The 25330-nt window shown below is 47.1% G+C and overlaps 1 protein-coding gene across 1 annotated transcript; it reads left to right on the forward strand.

Annotated features, from left to right (window-relative positions):
- The first annotated feature begins 188 nt into the window (after window positions 1–188).
- MCM5 (minichromosome maintenance complex component 5) lies at window positions 189–20300 on the forward strand. The gene is made up of 17 exons (XM_083700267.1): window positions 189–295; window positions 911–1106; window positions 1883–2009; window positions 2611–2739; window positions 3384–3556; window positions 6249–6404; window positions 8103–8269; window positions 9384–9555; window positions 10444–10555; window positions 11249–11392; window positions 12210–12275; window positions 12630–12806; window positions 13422–13534; window positions 14929–15057; window positions 16444–16586; window positions 17370–17497; window positions 19890–20300. Exons 2-17 carry the CDS (start codon window positions 940–942, stop codon window positions 19989–19991), a joined length of 2205 nt encoding a protein of 734 aa, XP_083556393.1. The 5' UTR covers window positions 189–295; window positions 911–939; the 3' UTR covers window positions 19992–20300.
- Window positions 20301–25330: the final 5030 nt, after the last annotated feature.

Here is a 25330-nt window from a genome sequence, read left to right on the forward strand (position 1 = left end):
AGACATTTCATTAAAGAAAAAAGCAGGCAAAGGGGCGTGGTCTCACTTCTCCCTCCAATCGGCTTCGACGCCTACCGGCGTCGCTTCCTCGCGATCGGAGAAGGCGGGGTTAAGCTGCTTGCGCCTGAAACCAATCACGAAGCTCGTAGGCCCTTTGGCCCAATGGGAGCGAGCGGTGCGTGACAATAGGCGGGTTACTTTTTCTTTTTGCCGCGAAAACGTCTGGCGTTGTCTTCGAGCCGAGGGGGCGGAAGTTTGTTTCTCCCGGGAATCGAATTTGTGGCTAGAGAAGCAGGTGGGTGCCTTCGGGGTGTGCCAGCCCGGGAGGGCGGGGAGGGGGAAGCGGCTCTCGACTGCTTGTTTGGGTGGGGGGCAAGTAAGTAGGCTTTACCACTGGGATGTCGGGTGCAAGGCCGGGGAAGTGGCCCCTCGCTCCCTAACTGTAATGTCTCCATATCCGGGACTTCTTGTCCAATGGCATGACTTTTTGAAAGAACACGCAAAAAAGTAAAAGTGCAACTGACTGTTGCACCTTGGCTGTGTACATGCTCAGATGCACTTTTTATCTTTCTGGGCACTCTGCTGTGGTTTGGATTAGGTCAGGGGTCAGCAAACTTTTTTACCGGGGGCGGGTCCACTGTCTCTCAGATCTTGTGGAGGGCCAGACTATATATTGGAAAAAATAATAATGAACGAATTCCTATGCCTCACAAATAACCCAGAGATGCATTTTAAATAAAAGGAGACATTCTACTCATGTAAAAACACGCTGATTCCCGGACCGTCCGCAGGCCGGATTTAGAAGGCGATTGGGCCAGATCCGGCCCCTGGGCCTTAATTTGCCTACCCATGGATTAGGTCTTAGATGCCAACCCGTGCCTGGTCTCTCTTCCCTATTGTTCTTTTACAGATCCTTCCTTTTCCGTACAGGCAATCGTCATGTCTGGTTTTGATGACCCTGGCATCTTCTACAGTGACAGCTTCGGTGGGGACCCAGTAGCTGATGAGGGGCACGTCCGAAAGTCCCAGCTGCAGAAACGTTTCAAAGAGTTTTTAAGACAATATCGGGTTGGAACAGACCGGACTGGCTTCACCTTCAAATACAGGTGCCTTCTTCCCTTTTTTGTACCCATTTAACTTGAAGGCTAAAATGCTGCACAGTATCTACTTATCTAAGAGTAAACCCCCCTTTGAACTTAGTAGGACTTAACTCCTGAGTAGATAAATGTAGCATTGTGCTTTTAATGTATTGTGCTTTGCATCTGTTACTGGTTTGGATTAGTATGGCTCTGTTTACTGTATTTATAGGCTGTACTGTGACAAAGTTCTCAGGGTCTTATGGCACCTTAAGGTAAAGGTAAAGGGACCCCTGACCATTAGGTCCAGTCATGACTGACTCTGGGGTTGCGGCGCTCATCTCACTGTATTGGCCGAGGCCAATACAGCTTCCGGGTCATGTGGCCAGCATGACTAAGCTGCTTCTGGCGAACCAGAGCAGCGCACAGAAACATTGTTTACCTTCCCACTGGAGCAGTACCTATTTATCTACTTGCACGTTGACGTGCTTTCAAACTGCTAGGTTGGCAGGAGCAGGGACCCAAGCAACGGGAGCTCATCCTGTCGCGGGGATTCAAACCGCATGAGCCATCTGACAAATTGTTGCAAGGCTCTTGGATTGTTTTCACTGCAAGAGGCTAACATGGCTACTACCACTTTGCAAAGTTCTCAAGGCAGCTACCAATCAGGGGAAAAAATAAGATTAAATAACAAAAACAAAGGAGCATGAACACAGTAGAATATTAGTGTGTACTAGGGTGTGAGCTTGTCACTTTTAAGTCCTGCCAAACTAAACTTGTTTTCTCCCCCCCCCCCCAATCTCAAGAGATGAGCTTAAGCGGCATTACAACCTGGGGGAGTACTGGATTGAGGTGGAGATGGAGGACTTGGCAAGCTTTGATGAGGACCTGGCAGACTACCTGTTCAAGCAGCCTGCTGAGCACCTGCAGCTGGTATGTATGGGGCAAGGGTGAGAAGGGCTGGGAGACAGAAATAGTGGGTTGCAGTCAGATGAACATGGACAGCACTGATTTATTATTAGTTATTACATATTATATTCCACCTTTCCTCCAAAGAGACCAAGGTTGTATGCCTTATTCTCCCCTTCCCTTCTCCACATTGTCCTCACAACAACCCTGTGAGGTTGATTAGGCTGAGTGTTGGGTACTGGCCTAAGGTCACCCAGTGAGTCTCATGGCCAAGTAGGGATTTGAACCCTGGTCTCTCAGGTCCTAGTCCAACCACTACACCATACTGGCTCTCCCCAGGGGGGACCTGAAACAAAATATTGCTGGCCAGTTATGCCCTACTCTGTTCCATTTCCCCCCCCCCTTTCTTTTTGCTCATCCAACCATCACTTAGCATGCTCAATTCTTCTTTGGTAGTCTTGGGCTTTTTGCCCCTGCCCAGTGTTGTTCTGCTTAGCATGCTGATACCTCCATCATATTTCTTAGCAGCTTCATTTCTGTTGACACTTAGCACCTGAGCTTGCTAACAAAGGGAGTGATAGCCATTGGCTTCTGATGTTCTGAGCAGCACCGTTCTTTTTCTCAGCTAGAGGAAGCGGCAAAGGAGGTGGCTGATGAAATAACACGCCCTCGTCCAATGGGAGAGGAGACTCTTCAAGACATTCAAGTCATGCTGAGGTCGGATGCCAATCCAGCCAATATCCGCAGTCTCAAGGTGAGCTGGGTGGATTCACTATGATAGACTGAAGAGGAGAAGCTACAGTAGAGCATTTAAATGTGGAGAAACCCTTTGGAAAAAAGGTCTTGCTCAAAGCCTCATAGCGAGTCAGTAGAAGTGAGTGACAAGCATTAGTTTTGCAAAGCCAAAACTAATGTGGATCCCCTCTGCATCCATAAGCCTTGTAAACAAGGAAATGGTGGTAACCATCTATTATTTGCTTGACCCAGGAAGTTTGATAGTTCCCTCTCTCTGTGTGGGCAGGAGACAACAATCCCTAAGTTCACACAGGAAGCTGCTCCTGGAAATTTTCATGCCTATGTCCAAATCTTCCACAATTCTCAGCTTTGAAAATAAAATCTTTTAAAAACCATATCCTGTAGTTGAGTACGTTAGGCACGTTGTGTACATTCATTAAATGTTTTGATTTGCATTCTTGGCTTTATTTCCCCATTTACCTACCTGCATTTAGAAACGGGAACACTTTGAGTTTTTAAAAACTGATTTTGTTAGGTGCAGGGGAAGAGAAATTTGGATTTGTGGATTTATTGCATTTGGCTCTGAACACTTCAGGGTGCAATTTGCAGCTGTTTCCTTTGGAGCTCGTTCACAGCTGTGTTTCCCTCCTGCTTGCTTTGCAGTCGGAGCAGATGTCTCATCTGGTGAAGATCCCAGGTATCATCATTGCTGCAACTGCTGTGAGAGCCAAAGCCACCAGGATCACCATCCAGTGTCGCACATGCCGAAACATCATCCCCAACATTGCCTTGCGCCCTGGCCTGGAAGGATACGCTCTTCCTCGGAAATGCAGCACGTAAGGCTGAAAGTCCCTTTCCCAGTGCATCTCTTCTCTTGTTTGTCTGCCCCATCTCACGTGCAAAATCCTCCTGCAGTGCAACCCTGTACACGCCCAGCTAAATTGCATTATTTAGAGCTTGCTCTCAGGACACTGGAATTTAGTGGACCTTACTGCCAAGAAACCAGGTACGAGTTTCTGCAGTCTTACAGAGCTTTGCACTACCAAGGATCTGCAGAGGCACAATCAGGCCACCCACAGCAGATGAAAGGTTTGGGGGGGGGGGAGGACCAGGCAGATCAGCTGTGAGAGCAGCTCAGGATCTAGTGCATTTCAGTCTGGTGCAGCCCCAGAGTGCCCCACTTTAGGGGTTTGCTGGTCGGGATACTGTTAGGCATTGGGCTGAGCCAGGAGATGCAAGCAAAGGGTTGCCTTCACTCAATACATGCATGCCCCAGGGGAGGGTTGGATTGCAGCCCCTGTCATTTGTTTTATGGCAGATTATTATGTGTGTTTGCTCAGACGTTAATCACGCTAAGTTAAATGGATCTTGGTTCAGATAAGTAGCCATGTTGGTCTGACGCAGTCGAAATAAATAAAATAATGTCCAGTAGCACCTTAGAGACCAACTAAGTTTGTTCTGGGTGTAAGCTTTCATGTGTACATGAAAGCTTTCTTTGGTTTATTATAATTAATTTTTTTTATTTTAAATGGATCTTGTTCTCAAGAAGGTTTTGCTTAAGGTTTCCTGCCCTCTTCCTAAGATTTTTGATACCTCCTTCATGGGAAATGCAATTGTCCCATGTTCTCAGAAAGGACATATGAATTAAACAGAACCAGCACAGTGATCAGCAGCTTTTAATCAAGAGTAATTGGCTCACTTGGGGGCTGTGGGCGACTTTGGGGCAGAAGTCCAGGGCCTCCAGATACAGAAGGACTGGCTTACTTTACATTTTGAAGCTGATGGAAAGATGCACAGCACCCACCCACATCAGTTGGTAATATCAGGCTGCTGAGCTCAGAGCCTAAAACTAACTTAATTGTACCACTGCAGAAGAGCAAGTAGTGCGTTGGGTCAATCAAATCCTTTTTACTCAGGTGTGGGGAACCTTTGGCCCTCCAGAGACTGCTGAAATGCAATTCCTATAAACCCTCAACAAGCACAACTGATGGCCAGAGGTGATGTGGGGGTTCTGGTTCAGCAACATCTGCAAAGGTTCCCCATGCCTGCTTTAGCTGACTTATAGACTTTGGTTTACTTTTACTTTCCTCCCAGCAGTGCACAGGTAAAACAACCCTATATCTTTAGTATGTCCTCTGAAGGCTTTCCCTTAACACTTTTGTGAGTGGGGGGTCAGGTGAATATATGGCCCCCACATGAAGCTGAGGTCTGTGGGTTCAGCAACCTTCCTTGGGGACAGTACGTAATCTTGGGGCAGGTTTGGTGTCTCTTGGTTCTATTAATCTGCAAAACAGGGATTTTCATGACTTGCCAGACTTGGAAGATGACTTAGACAAAGATGATAAAAGCACACCACTCCTTCTAATGGAATCAGCAAAGGCAGAATGGATACAAAAACTTATGGAATATGTAGAAATGGCAAAACTCTCTAGAAGAATAAGAAATCAAGATAATTATTGAATATTTACAGATGAATTTCGAACAGATACAGTGGTGCCCCGCAAGACGAATGCCTCGCAAGACGGAAAACTCGCAAGACGAAAGGGTTTTCCGTTTGCGAGTTGCTTCGCAAGACGAATTTCCCTATGGGCTTGCTTCACAAGAAGAAAGCCCATAGGGAAAACTCCGGGGACCTCTTTTAAATGCTGGCGGTGGGGAGCAAAGCCTTTCCCCCCCCCTCCGGCCTTCAGAAGAGGTCCAGGAAGGCCAGCGGCGGTCGAAAGGCTTTGCTCCCCACCGCCAGCATTTTAAAAGCGGTCCGGGATAGCAGGGAAGCGCTTCCCGCTATCCCAGACGGCTTTTGAAGGCAGACGGGGGGGAGCAAAAACTTTTGCCCCCCGCCGGCCTTCAGAAGAGGTCCTGGACCTCTTCTGAAAGCCGGCGGGGGGCGAAAGTCTTTGCTCCCCCCTGCCTGCCTTCCCGGGGGCTTTAAATCGCCCTGGGGCAGCGGAGAAGTCCTCCGCTGTCCCGGGGCGATTTTAAAATGCTGGCAGGCGGCAGCACTGCCGCCCGCCAGCATTTAAAAAAACCCCGGGACAGCGGAGAAGTCCTCTGCTGTCCCGGGTTTTTTTAAATGCTGGGGGTGGGAAGAAAAGCCCTTGTCCCCCCTCCCCAGCCTTCAGAAGAGGTCGGGGGACAGACTGTCCCCGGACCTGGTCTGAAGGCGGTTTCCATAAGAACGCATTGATTGATTTTCAATGCATTCCTATGGGAAACCGTGCTTCACAAGACGAAAAACTCGCAAGACGAAAAAACTTGCGGAACGAATTAATTTCGTCTTGCGAGGCACCACTATAAAAACATTGGCAGGATCAGCAGTATATATTTAAAGTAGATAATCAAATGAGCAAATTAAATGAATTTGGATATGCAGAAGATATTTAAAAAATTAAGGAACGGCAGAAAGGAAGTCAAACTATGTTAAAATGATTGTAGAATTAATAAAATGTATAAATTTGAAAAGTATAAATAAAAACTCTAATGTACTATCTGCTCCCATCTTCCCTGCACCCATCCCCCCCCTTTCAGGGAACAGACAGGCCTAACAAAGTGCCCTTTGGACCCATACTTCATTGTTCCAGACAAGTGCAAATGTGTGGATTTCCAGACCCTGAAGCTCCAGGAGTCTCCAGATGCTGTCCCCCATGGGGAGATGCCCAGGCACATGCAGCTCTACTGCGACAGGTGACGACTTCCATCAGCTGATTTAGACAGGGAACTTTGTTGTTAGGAAGAGGGGTTTATTTCTTGGTGGTAGAACAAACACTTTGAAATCAAGAGTTCTCAGGTTCAACCCCCTAGACACCTCCAGGTAAAAAGTTCAGATAACAGGTGATGGGGAAAGAGCCCTATCTGAAAGCCTGGAGAACTGATGGCAATCATTGTAGACCAGGGATGGCTAAGCTGTGGCGATCCAGATCTTGGACTACAACTCCCATCAACCCCGACTGGTTCCAATGCTGGCTGGGACTGATGAGAGTCATTTTTATGAGAATTCTGCATTGTTTTGTGGTATATGATCCTTTTTTTGTTGTAAATTTTGCTGTGTATTACCCTGGTATTTATATGAGGGATGGTCTTCTAGAAATTTTAAATAAACAGTATCTAGTGGGGTCGCCAAAGGGACGTGGGTGGCACTGTGGGTTAAACCACAGAGCCTAGGGCTTGCCGATCAGAAGGTTGGCGGTTCGAATCCCTGCGACGGGGTGAGCTCCCATTGCTCGGTCCCTGCTCCTGCCAACCTAGCAGTTCAAAAGCACGTCAAAGTGCAAGTAAATAAATAGGTACCGCTCTGGCGGGAAGGTAAACGGCGTTTCTGTGCACTGCTCTGATTCGCCAGAAGCGGCTTAGTCATGCTGGCCACATGACCCGGTTGCTGTACACCGGCTCCCTCAGCCAATAAAGCGAGATGAGCGCCGCAACCCCAGTCGGTCACGACTGGACCTAATGGTCAGGGGTCCCTTTACCTTTACCTTTAGTAGGATGGCAGGTTCTTAATCCCTGGTGTAGGCAGTAATCTAGGTCAGGCATAGTCAAACTCTGACCCTCCAGATGTTTGGAATACAGTTCCCATCATCTCTAGCTAACAGGACCAGTGGTCAGGGATGATGGGAATTGTAGTCCCAAACATCTGGAGGGCCGGAGTTCGCCTGTGGCTGATCTAGGTGGACTAAATGATCTGATGCTGATGTAGGACAGCTGCCTATGCTGAACCTGTCATAAGAATGGCTACATTGAACATTTGAGTCGGTTGCAGTGTCCTCTGGCTCTACAAACTTGGATAAAAGAAGGTACCAGTGCTTTGACACCTTCTGTGTGCTTTTGGGGTGTGGGTTGTTAGATAATGGTGGTTCCTGAAGACTTGAGAATGTAGGTGGGCCACAGGAATGGCTCTGTTGATACTTATTTAAAACTGCAGTCCTATGCACACTTATCTGGGAGTAAGTTCCAGTGAACTCGCTGGGTCTTACTTCTGAGTAGGCATGAAATAAGACTGCACTATAAAGCTATTTAGCAAATTTGGAAGGAACCCAAAGACTTATTTTCTAGTCCAATTCCCAGCTGATACACTGGGGTCAACCACCCACTGGCTGAATGATGCAGGAACACAGCGATTGCCATCTTGCTTAGGTACATGTATTGAAAACAATTACAGCATTCTTGGCTTGTTGTTAACCACTGTGAGCATTCTAAAGATAATGGAAAAGCAACATAAAAATACCTGATAGTAAATAAAATGACAAAATTTTGTCTCCTGGGCCAACTCTGCAATATTTGAGGCATGCATATTTGGTAAGCTTTTTGTCATTCAAGAGGAAACAAAAAGCAATCTTATAGTTCCACTTTTCTTTCCCTCCTTTCTTATGCTAATTGTTTTTCCAGATATTTATGTGACAAGGTGGTTCCTGGGAACAGAGTGACCATCATGGGCATCTACTCCATCAAGAAGTCTGGCCTCACAAAGAACAAGGGCCGGGACAATGTTGGCGTGGGCATACGAAGCTCTTACATACGTGTGGTGGGAATCCAAGTGGACACTGAAGGCTCGGGTAAACTTTGTTTCTGGTTCTTAATATTGTCCTGCGTATTTTGTATTCTTGTGAACGTGACCCACCTGCTCAGGAATGCTTTGTTTTGAAGAGCAATCCTTTGGTGTTGTGGTTGAGAGGCAACTTAACCTCACGTTAACCCCAGGCAATTCCTGTCTCACTACTCAAACTCTGGCCCACTGTGCTAATTTCTTAATGTGGTACATAGAGGTGCTATCACTTTGCTCTGTCTGTGGGTATTGAATTTTTTATTGGTAGAATAAACAGAAGCAGACATGTATATGCGTAATCAAACACATCCATCTGTAGAACTGGCACTTTTAAAAGTGCCACATCATTCTGCACTTGTAAGGAATCTGCCTTTTACTGTGGCAACTCCTGCACTTCTGGAACTCCCTGCCGATTGACATTAAGTAGGTATCTTTGCAGTTCTCTTTCTGGGTCCTGCTAAAATCTTTTTTTGACTAGGCAAGCACAATCAAACGTGAAGTTGCCATGTATCTTAATCTACTTTTTGCTTGCAATGTATACATTTAACTGAGGGTTTTATTTATGTTTTGATTTTTTTTTTTTAAAAGCCACTTCATTTTAGTCTTTGTCTTCCATTGACGTTTTTAATGTGTATTTTAGATACAGTGGTACCTCAGGTTAAGTACTTAATTCGTTCTGGAGGTCCATTCTTAACCTGAAACTGTTCTTAACCTGAAACACCACTTTAGCTAATGGGTCCTCCCCCTGCTGCCGCGCAACTTCTGTTCTCATCCTGAAGCAAAGTTCTTAACCCGAGGTACTATTTCTGGGTTAGCAGAGTCTGTAACCTGAAGTGTATGTAACCCAAGGTACCACTGTACTTTGTAAACCACTTAGAGGTTTTATTTACAACTAAGTCGTATACAAATGTTGTTAAATAAATAAACCTTCTCCACCCGTATTCTTCTGGGGATGTGTCCTCTCCTTTGTAAAATAGGGATGAAGTTCTTCTAAGTGTACAGAAAGAAATGGTAATGTTCGGGATGGGGAAAATATAAAAAATGGGGGCTACTGTGACATTGCAGTGAATGCTTAAAATAATTAAAATTGAGTGTCCTGAGTGTTTCTGTATTCTCTTCTCTAGGACGTAGTGTCAGTAGTTCTGTGACTCCTCAGGAAGAAGAGGACTTTCGACGACTCACTTCCATGCCCAATATTTACGAGACGATTGCCAAGAGTATTGCTCCCTCCATCTATGGAAGCAGTGATATCAAGAAGGCTATTGCCTGCATGCTCTTTGGAGGCTCTCGGAAGAGGTATTGGCAATTGGCATGAAGGAAGAACAAAACAAGGGAATACAATTAGAAGAAAGTGTCCTTTCATGTCCCCCTCCTTCCATGTTGAAGGAGAGCAGCCCATTTAACAGTTGCATTTGTGTCCAGTGTGTGTCACGACTACAGTGGTACCTCGGGTTAAGAACTTAATTCGTTCTGGAGGTCTGTTCTTAAATTGAAATTGTTCTTAACCTGAAGCACCACTTTAGCTAATGGGGCCTCCTGCTGCTGCACGATTTCTGTTCTCATCCTGAAGCAAAGTTCTTAACCCAAGGTAATATTTCTGGGTTAGCGGAGTCTGTAACCTGAAGTGTATGTAACCCGAGGTACCAGAAGTATATTAAAATGAAATAAAGGCCATGTTGGTCACATGCCTTCTTCACTGAGGATGTCTCTAGTTCAGTGTTTCCCAACCTTGTGCCTCCAGCTGTTTTTGAACTACAACTCCCATCATCCCTGACTAGCAAGACCAGTGGCAAGGGATGATGGGAATTGTAGTCCAAAAACAGCTGGAGGCACAAGGTTGGGAAACACTGCTCTAGTTGACCTGGGCAGTTCCAGGCTCACTTCTCAAAACCTCCACTCACTAACTTGGGACATAATGCATTAACAAGCCAATCAAAGGACAGCACGAGCATCTGTGGCTAATTTATTGCCAATAACTTGGTAAGATGGAATGGAAGAAGTTGCTACCCCTTCCCAATGGCCTTGAAGCTCTTGTCAGCTGCTTTTCGACAGGCTGGTTTGAAATACGTCAACTCTGTTCCTAATAGCAAACTTGGGTGGTGAGTGCTGACAGGTGGAGCCAAAATGGGGCTACTAAGAAATGAGCTCACCTTCTCTCCTCCTCTCTCTGGCTTTGCTTTACAGGCTTCCAGATGGGTTGACCCGTAGAGGAGATATTAATCTGCTCATGTTGGGAGACCCAGGCACAGCCAAGTCCCAACTGCTGAAGTTTGTAGAAAGATGTTCACCCATTGGGGTAAGTGTCCTGCATATTGCCTCTTTGGGATTAAAAATAGAAAAATCTGTACTGCTTTATTGCACCAAAAAGAAATAGCCATACAGTGCATCAGAACTGCCCAACTAAATTCACAAGAATATAACCTATGGATATATAAAGAATGCATTCAAACTGATCTTTGATGGGCATGGGTTACTGCTGTCAGTAATCTCTGCTCTACAGACCTCGTTTGGATTGTTGCAATACACTCTATGCAGGCTGCCCTTGAAAACAGAAGCTATAGCAAGTGCAGAATCTGGCTGCCAGGTTTATTAACTGGGGAAGTTATAGGGGATCATGGACCACCTATCTTAATAGTTGTACACCAGCTGCCTGGATGCTACTGGGTTTGATTATAAAGCTTGTACAGCCTAGAGCCCAAATATCTGCAGATGAACCTTCCTGACCCCATAATAGATAATTCAGAAATTTCATTGGGGGTGGGGGCTTTCCTTGCTGTTCCTGCCATGATTCGGAGTGGGGTGTACATAGAAGGCCCATCTCCATGATAGGGCCTTGACTCAGGATGATCTCCCCCTTTGAGATGTATCTGTTTCCCACATTATTGGGTTACACCAGGTTTTCCATAAACTGACTGGGCTGCAGAGTGTGTACATCTGACATGACATGCATCTATCTCTCTCTCTCTCTCTCTCTCTGTTCCTCTTTCAGGTGTACACCTCTGGGAAAGGCAGCAGTGCAGCTGGCCTGACAGCTTCTGTGATCAGAGACCCATCTTCACGGAGTTTCTTCATGGAAGGAGGAGCCATGGTGCTGGCTGATGGGGGAGTGGTTTGCATTGATGAGTTTGACAAGGTACGAATGGGGTGCGCCAGCAAAATTCTGCGTTACCGTATGTTCAATGGTTGAAGCAGGTCTCCTAGTACACCAACATTCTCCAACGTAGAGCCTTCTAGATGCTGTGGATCACATCTCCCATCATCTCTGGCCATTGAACGTGTTGGCTGGGGCTGATGGGAATTTTAGTCCAAAGCAACCAACAACCGGTTAGCTTTGGAGATGCCACAAAAAGATGAGGTCAGGACAGTGTATTAATAGTGTATTAATATATATTAAGTAATGCATAATATAAGCAGATGCTAAGAAGCCAACTGGCCCTAAAAAAACCCCACCCATTAGGACTATGGGCAAATGGTTACAATCCTGAGGTAAAAGTTTTTCAAAATATTGATCATATGCTGTCTAGATTCATTTGTTACATGAAAGGTTTACATTCTGAAGTTTAAAAGTCGGTAGTTTGCCTCCAGCCACTAGTTAATGGATAAATAAAAATATTGTAGTGCAGCCCTCAGGGAGGGGGAGATGGGGTAGCATCTTTCATCAGTTGCCCATGCCTGAAAGAGCAGGAAATAGTGGAGATCAGGCATGGCCAAACTCGGCCCACCAGCTGTTTCAGGACTACAACTCCCATCATCCCTAGCTAACAGGACCAGTGGTCAGGAATGATGGGAATTGTAGTCCCAAAACAGCTGGCGGGCCAAGTTTGACCATGCCTGGTGTAGACTGTTTGATGCTCTCTTCCATTCCTATGAGAAACCTGACTATATTTTTTTTGCATTCTGTTTCTCCTCTCTCCTCCCACCCTTCCCACCCCCTTTTTACCTTTCTGTAGATGCGTGAGGATGACAGAGTGGCTATCCATGAAGCGATGGAGCAGCAAACCATCTCCATTGCCAAGGTGAGCTCCGTTGCCGAGGCAGCACCAATCTTTTAGGCATGGTGTCCCACTTGCTTGCTTTAAGTATCTTCAACCTGTGAGTCTTATGCTTAAACTTGGATCTCTTATTGGGCTTTTAAATGGTAAGGACCCAGTGAAGCGGGGTTAATTTCTTCCCACTGGCATGCAAAAGGAAAAAGAGCTGATGAGTTTCCAAAGTGGCTTCGAGCATTAACCTTCACCCTATGGGCCTGGTCTGCATTCAGCACTTGCACGTGGGTTGACGTGTCCATTGATTTTGCATTATTTACTGTCATGCTTTGGATTCCTGCTGACGTGACTTTTTCCCTTTTCGCCTCGGTTTCGCTCACACAGGCCGGTATCACGACCACCCTCAACTCGCGCTGCTCCGTGTTGGCAGCTGCCAACTCCGTCTTTGGTCGCTGGGATGAAACGAAAGGCGAGGAGAACATAGACTTCATGCCCACCATCCTTTCCCGATTTGACATGATCTTCATTGTCAAGGATGAGCACAATGAGGAAAGAGATATGGTAGGTGGGCTGAGTAGCTCTGTGTACAGGGAAGGCACTGTAGGGCTGCCTACTGGGGAGACCAACTACCTCGTGATAGCAGAATAGGGACTGTATCTTCAGACACGACCCTGCTTTTCATGAATTTGCCATGGCAGAGCACGTCTGGAGGATGGAATAGGCCCTTGACCCCAACAGTGTATGTTTTCTGATTGGCTTGCCCTCCTAGGTAGCATAACATCCTTGATAGGATTTAGCATTTCCCCAGGCTGGGAAGCTGAAATCCAAAGGCCAGTCTGAACAAATCTTGTGCTCCAAGTCTCATATCTGCCCCAGAATGCTTTGCTGCTCAATGAGGCCACACAACCTCTCAGCCTCTGGCATGGGAATATTGTGCAGTCTGCCTGCACAAGATGATTTTATTTGCAAGGCTGCAGAGCACGCTGTAAACTGAGACTGCTTCCTAAAGGATAGATTATAACTGAGGACTAAGGCAGGGCAGAGCCATTGTTAGAGCTTAGCCTGCACTTGTTTAAATGAATTCTTTGCTGGTCATATGTTTCCTGCATGTTGAAAAGACTCCTGTTTGGTGTGCTTCGTGCTTCCAACCCCTCGTGCTCTGTGCTGTATCCACAGATACTGGCCAAGCATGTGATGTCTCTGCATGTGAGTGCTCTGACCCAGACCCAAGCTGTGGAGGGGGAGATTGAGCTGAACAAACTGAAGAAGCTGATCGCCTACTGCCGAGCGTGAGTCAATTGAGAAATTGTAGCACCCTCACCTGGGAAGGATGGCAAGCGCTTCTAAACAAGCTGTATGGTGGGCTGAGACCTAGCTAGTGCCCCTTTCTTGCTCTCCGTGCCCCCTTTAACCAAAAGCAGCCTGAATAGTTGTGAAAGTCACAATGCTAAAAAGCCTTGTCCACCTTGGCTTTTAAAAGCTCAGAGTAAATTCTTTTGTTGCTCTAAAGCAAACGGTGGGGTAAAGGTAAAGGTACCCCTGCCCGTATGGGCCAGTCTTGACAGACTCTGGGGTTGGTGCGCCCATCTCACTTAAGAGGCCAGGGGCCAGCGCTGTCCGGAGACACTTCCGGGTCACGTGGCCAGCGTGACAAAGCTGCATCTGGCGAGCCAGAGCTGGCCACGGAAACGCCGTTTACCTTCCCGCTGGTAAGCGGTCCCTATTTATCTACTTGCACCCGGAGGTGCTTTCAAACTGCTAGGTTGGCAGGCGCTGGGACCGAGCAGCGGGAGCGCACCCCGCCGCAGGGATTCGAACCGCCGACCTTTCAATCGGCAAGTCCTAGGCGCTGAGGCTTTAACCCACAGCGCCACCTGCGTCCCACTAACGGTGGGGTACCATTGAACAAATATTGACACCACCACTGTCCCCCATTTTTTATACACACACACACATTTTATTGGTTTTTTATATATAATTTTCAACAATCATTTAACATACAACAATATTTTAGACTTCCGTCAACCACCTCTGATGATTTTCCGTTCTTTATCGCTTATTCTGCATTTCTTAATTTCTCTATTACTCTTAATTATCATTAACTAATAATTCTCTTCATGGTCTTTCTTGCAATATTTCAAATAGTCCTCCTTACAGAACTTCTTGCAGTCCTACTAGTGTAATCTGTTCATTACAATTGCTTTTCAAATAGTTCATATATTTACCACTGTCCCCCATTCCTAACCCTCCCAACATTTTCACTGTCATTCCTCATCACACTGCATTCTACTGTCAAGGGCCATATCCCACAAACCACAAGGCCAAGTCTCCCAGAACTACGTGAAGGCATATTGCTCCAGTATAACCTTTATAACTTGCCATTCAAACTTCAGTGTCTGGAATTTGGGCTTCCGCTTAGCTGTTTTGGGTAGTGCTTCTGAGTTTAATGACAGTGCTGAGACATTGGAGATGCTGTGGGGAAAGCTGGATTAGATCTCCAACAATCTGCTCTCAAAAGTATAAAGCTGTTTCTGGCTCGGGGTTTGAATGGGATGGAGACTCTTACAGATGGGTGAGACTGGGGAAGATCTGTGGCAGAGCTAGCTAGTAGGGAAGCCTCTGGTAGACTTGTGCGAGTTTGGTGCTCCCTCTGATTTATTAAGCCCTGCAATGTCCTCTGCAGGAAGTGTGGCCCTCGTCTTTCTGCAGAGGCCGCAGAGAAGCTGAAGAACCGCTACATCCTCATGCGCAGCGGAGCCCGCCAGCACGAGAGGGAAAGCGACCGCCGATCCAGCATTCCCATTACAGTCAGGTGAGGTGGCAGCAGGTGTCTGTGAGGGATGGGGAGGAATGTAAAGGACGGTGCCTAGGAGGATGGCCTAGGAGGCCTCTTGTTCTTGGCAGGCTCCCTTGCGTGAAGCCAAGACAGATGCACTGTTGAGACAAGATGGTCAGATCTTTCTCGGAGAAGTTGCGTTGGATGACGGATGTGTGTCCTTCTGCTGGCTGCTGGATGAAGGTTCTCTTCAGGAGCCTTGCCTGACTGGCTGGGCTTGGCCTGGGCCATGAAATGGGACTGTGTGCTGATGAGAAGGGAGACTTGGCTATGTGAGGCTTTGTTCTCTGCCTGGCCTAGTTTTTGCTGAGATGGCACTGTTGCACCTCTCCAGACCTCAAGGGTAGAAAGAGTTTCATGACTGAATGTTCTTGGCACAGACATGGGAAACCTGTAGCCTTCCCATACGTTGCTGCGTTAACTGCTCCCATAGTCTCTTGACCAGTTGCAGTGCAGATCCTCTAAGGTAAAGGTAAAGGTACCCCTGCCCGTACGGGCCAGTCTTGACAGACTCTGGGGTTGTGCGCCCATCTCACTTAAGAGGCCAGGGGCCAGCGCTGTCCAGAGACACTTCCGGGTCACGTGGCCAGCGTGACATCGCTGCTCTGGCGAGCCAGAGCCGCGCACGGAAACGCCGTTTACCTTCCCGCTGGTAAGCGGTCCCTATTTATCTACTTGCACCCGGGGGTGCTTTCGAACTGCTAGGTTGGCAGGCGCTGGGACCGAGCAGCGGGAACGCACCCCGCCGCAGGGATTCGAACCGCCAACCTTTCGATCGGCAAGTCCTAGGCGCTGAGGCTTTAACCCACAGCGCCACCTGCGTCCCTGCAGATCCTCTACAATTAAATAAATAAATCCCCTGCACATAGAAATCGGTATCTCAATGGAAAGCATAGGTTTGGGTCCCTTCTTCCTTGTCATATACCTGATTTATTTTCCTACTTTGTATAGGTGTTCATTCTGTGTTGAAGTGCAACATGTCTAAGCTTAAGGGCAATTTCTACCTGCTATTAACAATTGCAATTTCTAGCAAGTGTTTCTTCTATTCTCAGCATTTGATTTGAGGTTTTGCCTCCGTAAGTTTCCAGTTCCCTTGCTGCGATAACCTTCATTTCTTTCCCCTTCGAGATATATACAGTCGTACCTCGGAAGTCGAATGGAATCCATTCCGGAAGTCTGTTTGACTTCAAAAATGTTTGGAAGCTGCAGAAGTCACGTTGGACGTTCAGGTTCCAAAGAACGTTCGCAAACTGGAACTACTCACTTCAGGGTTTGCGGCATTCGGGAGCCAAAGCGTTCAATTCGCCAGGTGTTCGGGATCCAAGGTACGACTGTATATGATGTTTCATTTCTGCCTTGCAGGCAGCTGGAGGCCATTGTGCGGATTGCAGAGTCCCTCAGCAAGATGAAGCTCCAGCCTTTTGCTACGGACGCAGACGTCGAGGAAGCCCTGCGTCTCTTCCAGGTGTCTACTCTCGATGCTGCCATGTCGGGCAGCCTCTCAGGTGAGACAACAAAACGGTAACAAAACGGCATGACACTTGCACAGCACCCGTGTCCTCTGGAAGTGTTTGGGTATACATAGTCTTGTTGGAAAGATACGGAATGTGCTCTTTCCAGTGGAAAAGGCAGTCGATAGCCTGTGCCATTGATTTACAAGGTGGGTCTAGGCCAGGCCACTTTCCCTTTTGCATGGCGTTCCTGAGGCCACAGGCCAGCAGAGTTTCAGGCAGGGGACATTCCCAGCCTTATTTGGAGATGCTGAGGATTGCACCTGGTATGTTTTGCATGTAGATGCCACTATACCCCTAACCCACCCACCCCATTGTACTGTGTTAAATAGGTGGTGCAGTGGTGCCCACAGATTTTTGCATTTAAGTTTCTGTAAAGAGAACTGCAGGGACGCGGGTGGCGCTGTGGTCTAAACCACAGAGCTTAGGGCTTGCTGATCAGAAGGTCAGCGGTTCGGATCCCCGTGACGGGGTGAGCTCCCGTTGCTCGGTCCACCTCCTACCCATCTAGCAGTTCAAAAGCACATCACGTGCAAGTAGATAAATAGGTACCGCTCCAGTGGGAAGGTAAACAGCGTTTCCGTGCACTGCTCTGGTTTGCCAGAAGCAGCTTAGTCATGCTGGCCACATGACCTGGAAGCTGTCTGCAGACAAATGCTGGCTCCCTTGGCCTATAGAGCAAGATGAGCATGCAACCCCAGAGTTGTCCATGACTGGACCTAACGGTCAGGAGTACCTTTACCTTTAAAGAGAACTGCATTTAAATCTCTTCTCTAGGTGTGGAGGGTTTCACTACCCAGGAGGACCAGGAGATGCTGTCGCGCATTGAAAAGCAGCTCAAGCGTCGCTTTGCCATTGGCTCCCAAGTCTCTGAACACAGCATCATCCAGGATTTCGTGAAGCAAGTGAGTTCAGTGGGTCAGGCAATTCATGGCAAGCTTGGGAGAGGCTGGCAGAATTTGCGACCTACGAAGCCACACACAATCTGCCAAACACTGATAATCCGTCTCTGTTTGTGGTCCTTCAAAGGCAGTAACAAATTTTTTAAGAGGCTTACACAAGCCAAGGGTTGCAGTATCATGAGATGTTATCCACCCCTGGTGTGCACTTCAGAAATTTGGCTTTGTTGAGGTTACAAGTTGTGCCAGCCTGAGCTAGAGCCCTTCTGGACTACTACTTCCATTGAAGAGAAACTTTTGTACTCTTTTAATGGTTTTACAGTGCTATACAACTGCCCTGGTATTTTATGAGAGGATATTTATAATCTATAAATAGAAATAAGTACACACACCTGATCTCCTTATCCCCACTTGTTGAATAGCAACAGACTGGGGGATATTAATTTTAAAAACAAACACTTCTAACTGCTTTCACAATTTCTTCATGATGCTGAAAGATCTGAAGTACCTGTTTTCTGAAACAATAACACTTCACACTCAAGGATTTTCTACCTGACCTACCCACCTGCTTGAGGTTTACTATAACCAAGCCTAGAATTGACTCTTTTTTCGTTAACACAACATTTAACACACTTAACATAGTTGAGAGCTCTTCACTCGCTCCTGTTACGCTCGTGCCTTGCTTGTGAGATTCCCAGAGGAATCTGATTGGCCGCTAAGAGAACAAGACGTTGAATTAAATCAGCCTGATCCAAAAGCTTTTCTTAAGTTCTCACCTTTCTTCCAACACTGCAAGTCATCCCTGAAGCAGGTTAAGAGGGGTCTGTTCACTTCATCTCCATGGGAACAAGCCAACATTTCTGCTTTTGGAAGCCAAAGTTCCCCCACACCCTAAACAGATTGCATGATGTCTACCTGCAGGCTCACAATGCCATGTATCATTGCCCAGTAAGGAAAGGTTCTGGAAAAGCTGCTATAGCACCCATGGGGGCCATAGGGCAGCTTTTTCATGAGCTGTTCACCCATAGCAAGCCCTGGGGTGAGGTTGAACAGCTGGCCACACTCACCATTTTGATTTGGCTCTGAGCATGCCATCTTCGGCAAGCTGTTGGGGATAATGCTTTGAAGGACAGACAAGGGATGCAATTCTGCTGCTGAAGTAAAGCAGGGGTAGCCCTGTAAGCTGCCTGCATAGGAGACCAACTAGGAAGTGCATGAAGGGGCTCTGTGCTCTTTTGAAGGAAGGAAAAGAAGGGAATAAGGTGTGACTGTCCCCACACAAGGATGTGGCTTCTGTGTGCAAGAGGGCTGTAGAGCTATCGCTGGAGCCCTGCTTCTCGTCACTGAGGATGCAACCCTGCACATCTACCACTGCCCCATCCAGCTCTGATCCTTCTCTGATCTCTCAAGTTACTTGAGCTGGATGGACCACACTGGGAATGACCATAGACCCATAATACATAAATAGCACAGAGTGGAAATGAAAAGAAGAAGCAGCATTTGACCTTCTCTGCCTCACCCACCCCACTTTTCCCTTCAAACCCTTCAAACTGTGTTCTTGTTGCATCTCAGAAGCAAAGCTTCTCTGCTAGAGCTCATCTAGACACCCTGAATGATAAATTTACCCAGGAGCTGGCTTCTTAACTCACCCAACACCCCCACCTCCAACCCAGCGTTTGTTGTTCAGCGATTGTTTTTCAGCTTGGGTCCAGTCTACCTGCGAGATCTCCTCATTCCATATATGTCCACCTGTACACTTTGACCTATGGAACTGGTGCTGTCACAGGTTCCACTCACGCCACATTTGTAAGTACAGTGGGACCTTCGTTCTCGAACTTAATTCGTTCCAGGAGTCCGTTCGACTCCCAGAACGGTTCGAAAACCAAGGCACGGCTTCCGATTGGCTATAGGAGCTTCCTGCACTCAAGAGGAAGCCGCATCGGATGTTCAGCTTCTGAAAAATGTTCACAAACTGGAACACTTTCGGGTTTGCAGCATTTGGGAGCTGATTTGTTTGGGAGCCAACCATTCGAGTACCAAGGTACCACTGTAATTGATATTTTAGTGTGGCAGCCCTTACACTTTGGAACTCCCTGCCTATTGACACCAGACAGGTGCCTTCACTGTGTGCTTTTTGGCGCCCACTATAGGCAAGCATATGCAGACATGTAGAATATTGACAAGTGGTTTTTTAAAAAAATTAAAAAATCCTACAATTGATTTTAAATAGTTCTTTTTAAAATTTATTTATAATTTCATTTTTTCCTCCTTTTTGTAAAACACTTTCAAGGTGGTGAGTTTTTTTAAAAAAACACAACTGAGCGGCATATGCATTTTGTAAATAAAATAAACAGTGGGCCTCACAGACTCTCTTCCTGCTCTCTCGCCTCCTTCCCAGAAATACCCTGAGCATGCCATCTTCAAAGTGCTGCAACTCATGATGCGCCGTGGCGAGATCCAGCATCGCATGCAGCGCAAGGTCCTCTACCGCATCAAGTAGAACGCCACTTCCTTCCGTGAGCTTCAGGAGCGCATTGGCTCTCCCCACACTTGGCACAAAAGTTCTGTGAGTCCCCTCAGGCTGTTTGCTTCCTGTCCCTACCATAAAGGTTCTTCAGAGACTGGCCCATCTATGTCTTGCAGATGGAAACTCTTTGTGGCAAAGAGGCTGATAAGAAGAGCTGCTGCTGCTGCTGCTGCTGCTGTTATTTTGTTCCAGCTTTCCCATTAAAGTCTCGCCTTGATGTTTTGCTAGAACATCAAAAGCTTTTTAGCTGCATTAAAACTTAATAAATGAAATATAGTCGTGTTTGTTGTGGGTGTGTGAGTGTTTGGTGGGCTGCCCAGCATACATGCAAGAGGGTCACCTTTCCAGCTTGTTTCTGCTAGATCCTGTTCACACAAGGCCTGGAAGCTTAGTCCAGGAAATTAATACCACAATCTCAAGTGATCCACATTGCATGGTGATCTCAAGTGGGCCTGCATTGAGGTCGCTGAGATGGCTCCGGGAGCGAAGCGTTTGCAGAAAATAAAAATCCTTCCCTTGAGTGTTCTTTCCAAGGCATGTTTATGCTACCTGATTCTTGTGCACAGTGGTGACACATCAGTAATTAATTAATTGCCAGTTAGTAACTGAAGTCACTTGTGTGTGTGTGTGTCATTCAGTGGTAGAGGCAAGGAAGCAAGCGTGCTGAGGGTTGCAGAGAGTGGATGCTAGGATAAATCTCCCCCGCCCCCCCTTTTTTTTTTGCAGAAACAGATATAGCAGGTCCAGGGAACCATTGGCCCTCCAGATGTTGTTGAACCACAACTCCCATCAGCACTGGCAAGAATGGCAGTGGAGTGACAGGGATGGTGGGAGTTATCATTTGGCAACATTTGGAGAGCCAACACCTGACAGAGATAAACTTTGGGATCTGTTCCCACAGGATATGGGGGTGGCCACCAGCTTTGAAAGGAAGGGAGACCGTTTCATGCAGGATAAGTCATGATGGCCATTTGCTACCTTTGTCTAGTGGAGGCAAAATTGCTCTGAATACCAGCTGTCTACAGACACCAGGAGGAAAGGGCTATTGCCCTCATGTTCAGTTTCTGGGCTTCTCACATTCCTACATTGCAGGGGGTTGGTCTAATGAACCCTTGGGGTCTCTTCCAGTTCTAAGATTCCATGATCTACACCTCATTGGCTGCTGTGGAAAACAGGATGCTGGACTAAATAGGCCTTGATTCATTTCAGTGGGTCTGCTCTGAGTTTAATTCAGTTGCCTACAACACATAGTAAATCTTAAGGGCAATGCCTGCTTTTAACTTTTGGGTAGTGTATTGTGGTTTGAACTGGACACGGGTGGCGCTGTGGTCTAAACCACTGAGCCTCTTGGGCTTGCCGATCAGAAAGTCTGTGGTTTGAATCCCATTGCTCTGTCCCAGCTTTTGCCAACCTAGCAGTTTGAAAGCACGGCAGTGCAAGGAGGTAAGTAGGTACCACTGTGGCGGGAAGGTAAACCGTATTTCCATGCGCTCTGGTTTCTGTCACAGTGTTCAGTTGCACCAAAAGCGGTTTAGTCATGCTGGCCACATGCCCTGGAAAGCTGTCCGTGGACAAACACTGGCCCCCTTGGCCTGAAAGAGAGATGAGCGCCATAACCCCATAGTCACCTTTGACTGGATTTAACAGTCCAGGGGTCCTTTACCTTTTTACCTGTGGTTTGAGGCATTTTAGTAATGGTTATTAATGTTCCAGTATTGGTAAAATTGCTGTCGTGACTTGGGGAAGTTTGACTCTGACATCGTGATTTGGAGACAATGGCAAGAGGGCCCTACTACAAACCTGTCATTTTCTCAAACTGCCTCCGTGCCATCTAAAAATGACAATAACGTGGAATTTCGGCGATTGAAAAGTTCACTTGAGTGCTACATAGATAATGGTCAGTAGAGGGCACTAGTGCTTTGAGAACAAAGTGCAGGGACTCAATGAGCCCTTGGTTGAGACGTGTTAAAAGTTGGTTTCCCAAAATTAAAAGGATGAGACAAAGTGGCTTGTGATTAGAGAGTGACTAAGCCATCCGCTTCTGCTGCCCTCAGCTGGGAGGGCACTACATGAGATCTGCATGCAGATTCATGTCTATTCTTGAACATGTGGACTCATACTCGTAATAGGCAGATCCATTCAAATGTGACAAGTGGGGGTTCTCCATGACAAGCAATAGCTAGCTGCTTTTTCTGGATGAATTTGCTGCAGCACAATCCAGTTTTTGCCAAAAAAACAGTTTCTTATGGCCTGTGTTGCACTGTCAACGAAAGGCGTTGCTAAATCATGCAACGGTTGAAGTTTATGGCAAGTTAATAGGTTTGCCCCACTGAGGTAAAGGATTTTGGGTTCCCCCCTCTCATCCGTTTGTTACATTTTAAGTTAGTGCAGCATTGATCTCTTCCCCATAAAGCTGCTATGGGTCCCTAGAGATTGCTGGAACCTTAGTTTCCATGGCCAGCTAGTCAGGGACGAGTGATGCCATTTTGGCTCTTGGGCTGGAGTCTGACAAGGCCCAGAGAGGAACCTTTGACCCTCTAGATGCTGCTGAGCTACGTCCATAGATCCCTGGCTCTTGGCTATGTTTGCGGGGGGATGATGAAAGTTGTGGTTCAGTGGCATCTGGAGTGCCAAAGGTTCCCCATGCCCAGTGGCGAAGCTTCATGTTCCGGCACCGGGGGGGGGCGGAGAACAGGTGGGGGGGCTGGTGTGCGTCATGGGGGCGTGGCACGCTGCCTGTGGGGGCGTGGTGCGCAGAGCAGGAGGGGCAGCCACAATGGAACCCCACTGGGATCGCGCTGCTGGGGGCAGTGCGCTCCCCCCGCACTCCTCTTCCTCCGCCACTGCCCACGCCTGCCCTAGGTCAAGTGGCAGTGAGTTCCACAGCCCATTACAGGGGTGTAAGGACCTCTGAGCTTTCCTTTCAGTTTAGTACCACTGTCAATACCTCAAGACCCTCTGTGTAAAATATAAATGAGTCTCAGAGTGCATTTCTCTCTCACGTCTGCATACTCCTCTCAAATTAAGGGCCAATCTTTGTGATTATTTCCCAGAAGCTAATGGCAGTGCAGCCTGCTGCTAAGTCCTTGCTTTGTGGCCATTTCCACACTGCTCTCTAGAAGAAAATGTCAAGCAGTCCTGCATTAGCTTCGTACCCTGTTCTCCATTAGCTAGTCTGGTGGATCTGTTTGCTAATTAGCAGCAGAACTGACAACATCGCCCGCAGCAGAGAATTGGCAAGCTCTGTGACCTTAGTATGTGCTAGGGACTATTCATCCTCTCAAAAGCCATTGTGCGTTTCCACACCCAAATGAAACCCCTGTGGCAAGAATCTAAAAAAAACCCCTGGGCAGCAGGGAGGCTGAGACACGCATTAAGAGCACTTGGTCTCCTATTGTCCTAATGCAGTGGTTCTCAAACCTTTTCTTCTGGGCCACACTTTCAGAACAAGCATTTGCCTCACCAGTTTTTTTTTATAGATAAGAAACACATTGGAAAACAAAAAGAAGCAACTCCTAGCAGTCCTTGATTTATAACATGGAACGTGACTACTTTAAAATATGATCATGAGATATCCAGGAAGTATAAAACAATGCAGAACATGAATCATTCCCTAAATATAAAATGGATTGTCCTTGAATATTCCTGCCATGCTTGCCATCCTCTCCTGCCACACCCTTGGAGAACCACTGCCCTAATAGTTTGTCCTGCTGCTAACTTTCAAACAGTACTTCTTTGCGGTGGAATGGTAGATTTGAGGGAACAAGGGGAATCTTTTATAAAAGGCTCAGTTGCAGCACTTGCATCAGTATGCATACAGGCATGCACTATACATGTTTTTATTTTTTAAAAAAACACACACCACAAAACAATGCCATGTGCTGGGGCGGGAGGGTTTGAGGAGTAACTAGGTTTAAAAGATAAAGGGACCCCTGACCATTAGGTCCAGTCGTGGACTACTCTGGGGTTGCAAGGCTCATCTCAGCTGGCGTACAGCTTCCGGGTCATGTGGCCAGCATGACTAAGCCGCTTCTGGCGCAATGGAACACTGAAACCAGAAACCTATTTAACCAGAAACCTATTTATCTCCTTGCACTTTGACGTGCTTTCGAACTGCTAGGTTGGCAGGAGCAGGGACCGAGCAACGGGAGCTCACCGCATCGCAGGGATTCGAACCGCTGACCTTCTGATCAGCAAGCCCTAGGCTCTGTGGTTTAACCCACAGCACCACCCAAGTCCCTAACCAGGTTTAGCTTTTGCTAAAAGGAAACATGGCACAGCCAGCTGAATATTATTGTGAGCAAAACCCACTGTGTTCAATGGCATCTACTCACAGGAAGTGAGTAGTAGGATTGCTGCCTAAGGGAAAGAACACAAGGCTGAAAGAATGCAAGGGTTTCTAATGTTTTCTAATCTTGCTAGAACTTTTGTTTTATGAAGTAATGAGAGAGAGAGAGAGAGAGAGAGAGAGAGAGAGAGAGAGAGAGAGAGAGGCGGGGGGCAATGGCCAGGGAGATGTAACAGCCCAAGGCTCCTGGCTGCCACAATTTCAGAAATGCTTATCCCTTTTTAATGGGCCAGAAGCTTTTTGTGGCAGGAAAACCCATGCAGTGATGGGGACAGATGTGAGGAGGTAGTACAGAAAGTGCAGCCTCCTTTGGTAAATATCAGTACCGGATTATATTGGAATAAACACTGACCAGCATAATAATAATAATAATAATAATAATAATAATAATAATAATAATAATAATAATAATTTATTATTTATACCCCGCCCATCTGGCTGAGTTTCCCCAGCCACTCTGGGCGGCTCCCAATCAGTGTTTGGGCATTGCATATTAAAAACTTCCCTGAACAGGTCTGCCTTAAGATGTTTTCTGAATGTCAGGTAATTCTTTATCTCTTTGACATCTGATGGGAGGGCGTTCCACAGGGCGGGCGCCACTACCGAGAAGGCCCTCTGTCTGGTTCCCTGTAGCCTCACTTCTCGCAATGAGGGAACCGCCAGAAGGCCCTCGGCGCTGGATCTCAGTGCTGAACGATGGGGGTGGAGACGCTCCTTCAGGTATACAGGACCGAGGCCGTTTAGAGCACGTGCACCTAATGAGAGTCAGCAGCTTGCAAACTGAAAATTTGATTTGATAATAGGGCTGATTAATGTGGGGTGGTCTTGCCTATCACGTCACAGGGGTTGGCATTCTTTCTCTGCAGGAACAGGCGTCAGCTCCACCAATAGCCTTGGGAGTCAGTGCACATGCCATTTCGCCCAAGTACACATGCTTGAGCCTTGCTGACATTTCCCAACGGCA

Source organism: Podarcis gaigeae, assembly GCF_964106915.1.
Source record: "Podarcis gaigeae genome assembly, chromosome: 10".
Lineage (NCBI taxonomy): Eukaryota > Metazoa > Chordata > Lepidosauria > Squamata > Lacertidae > Podarcis > Podarcis gaigeae.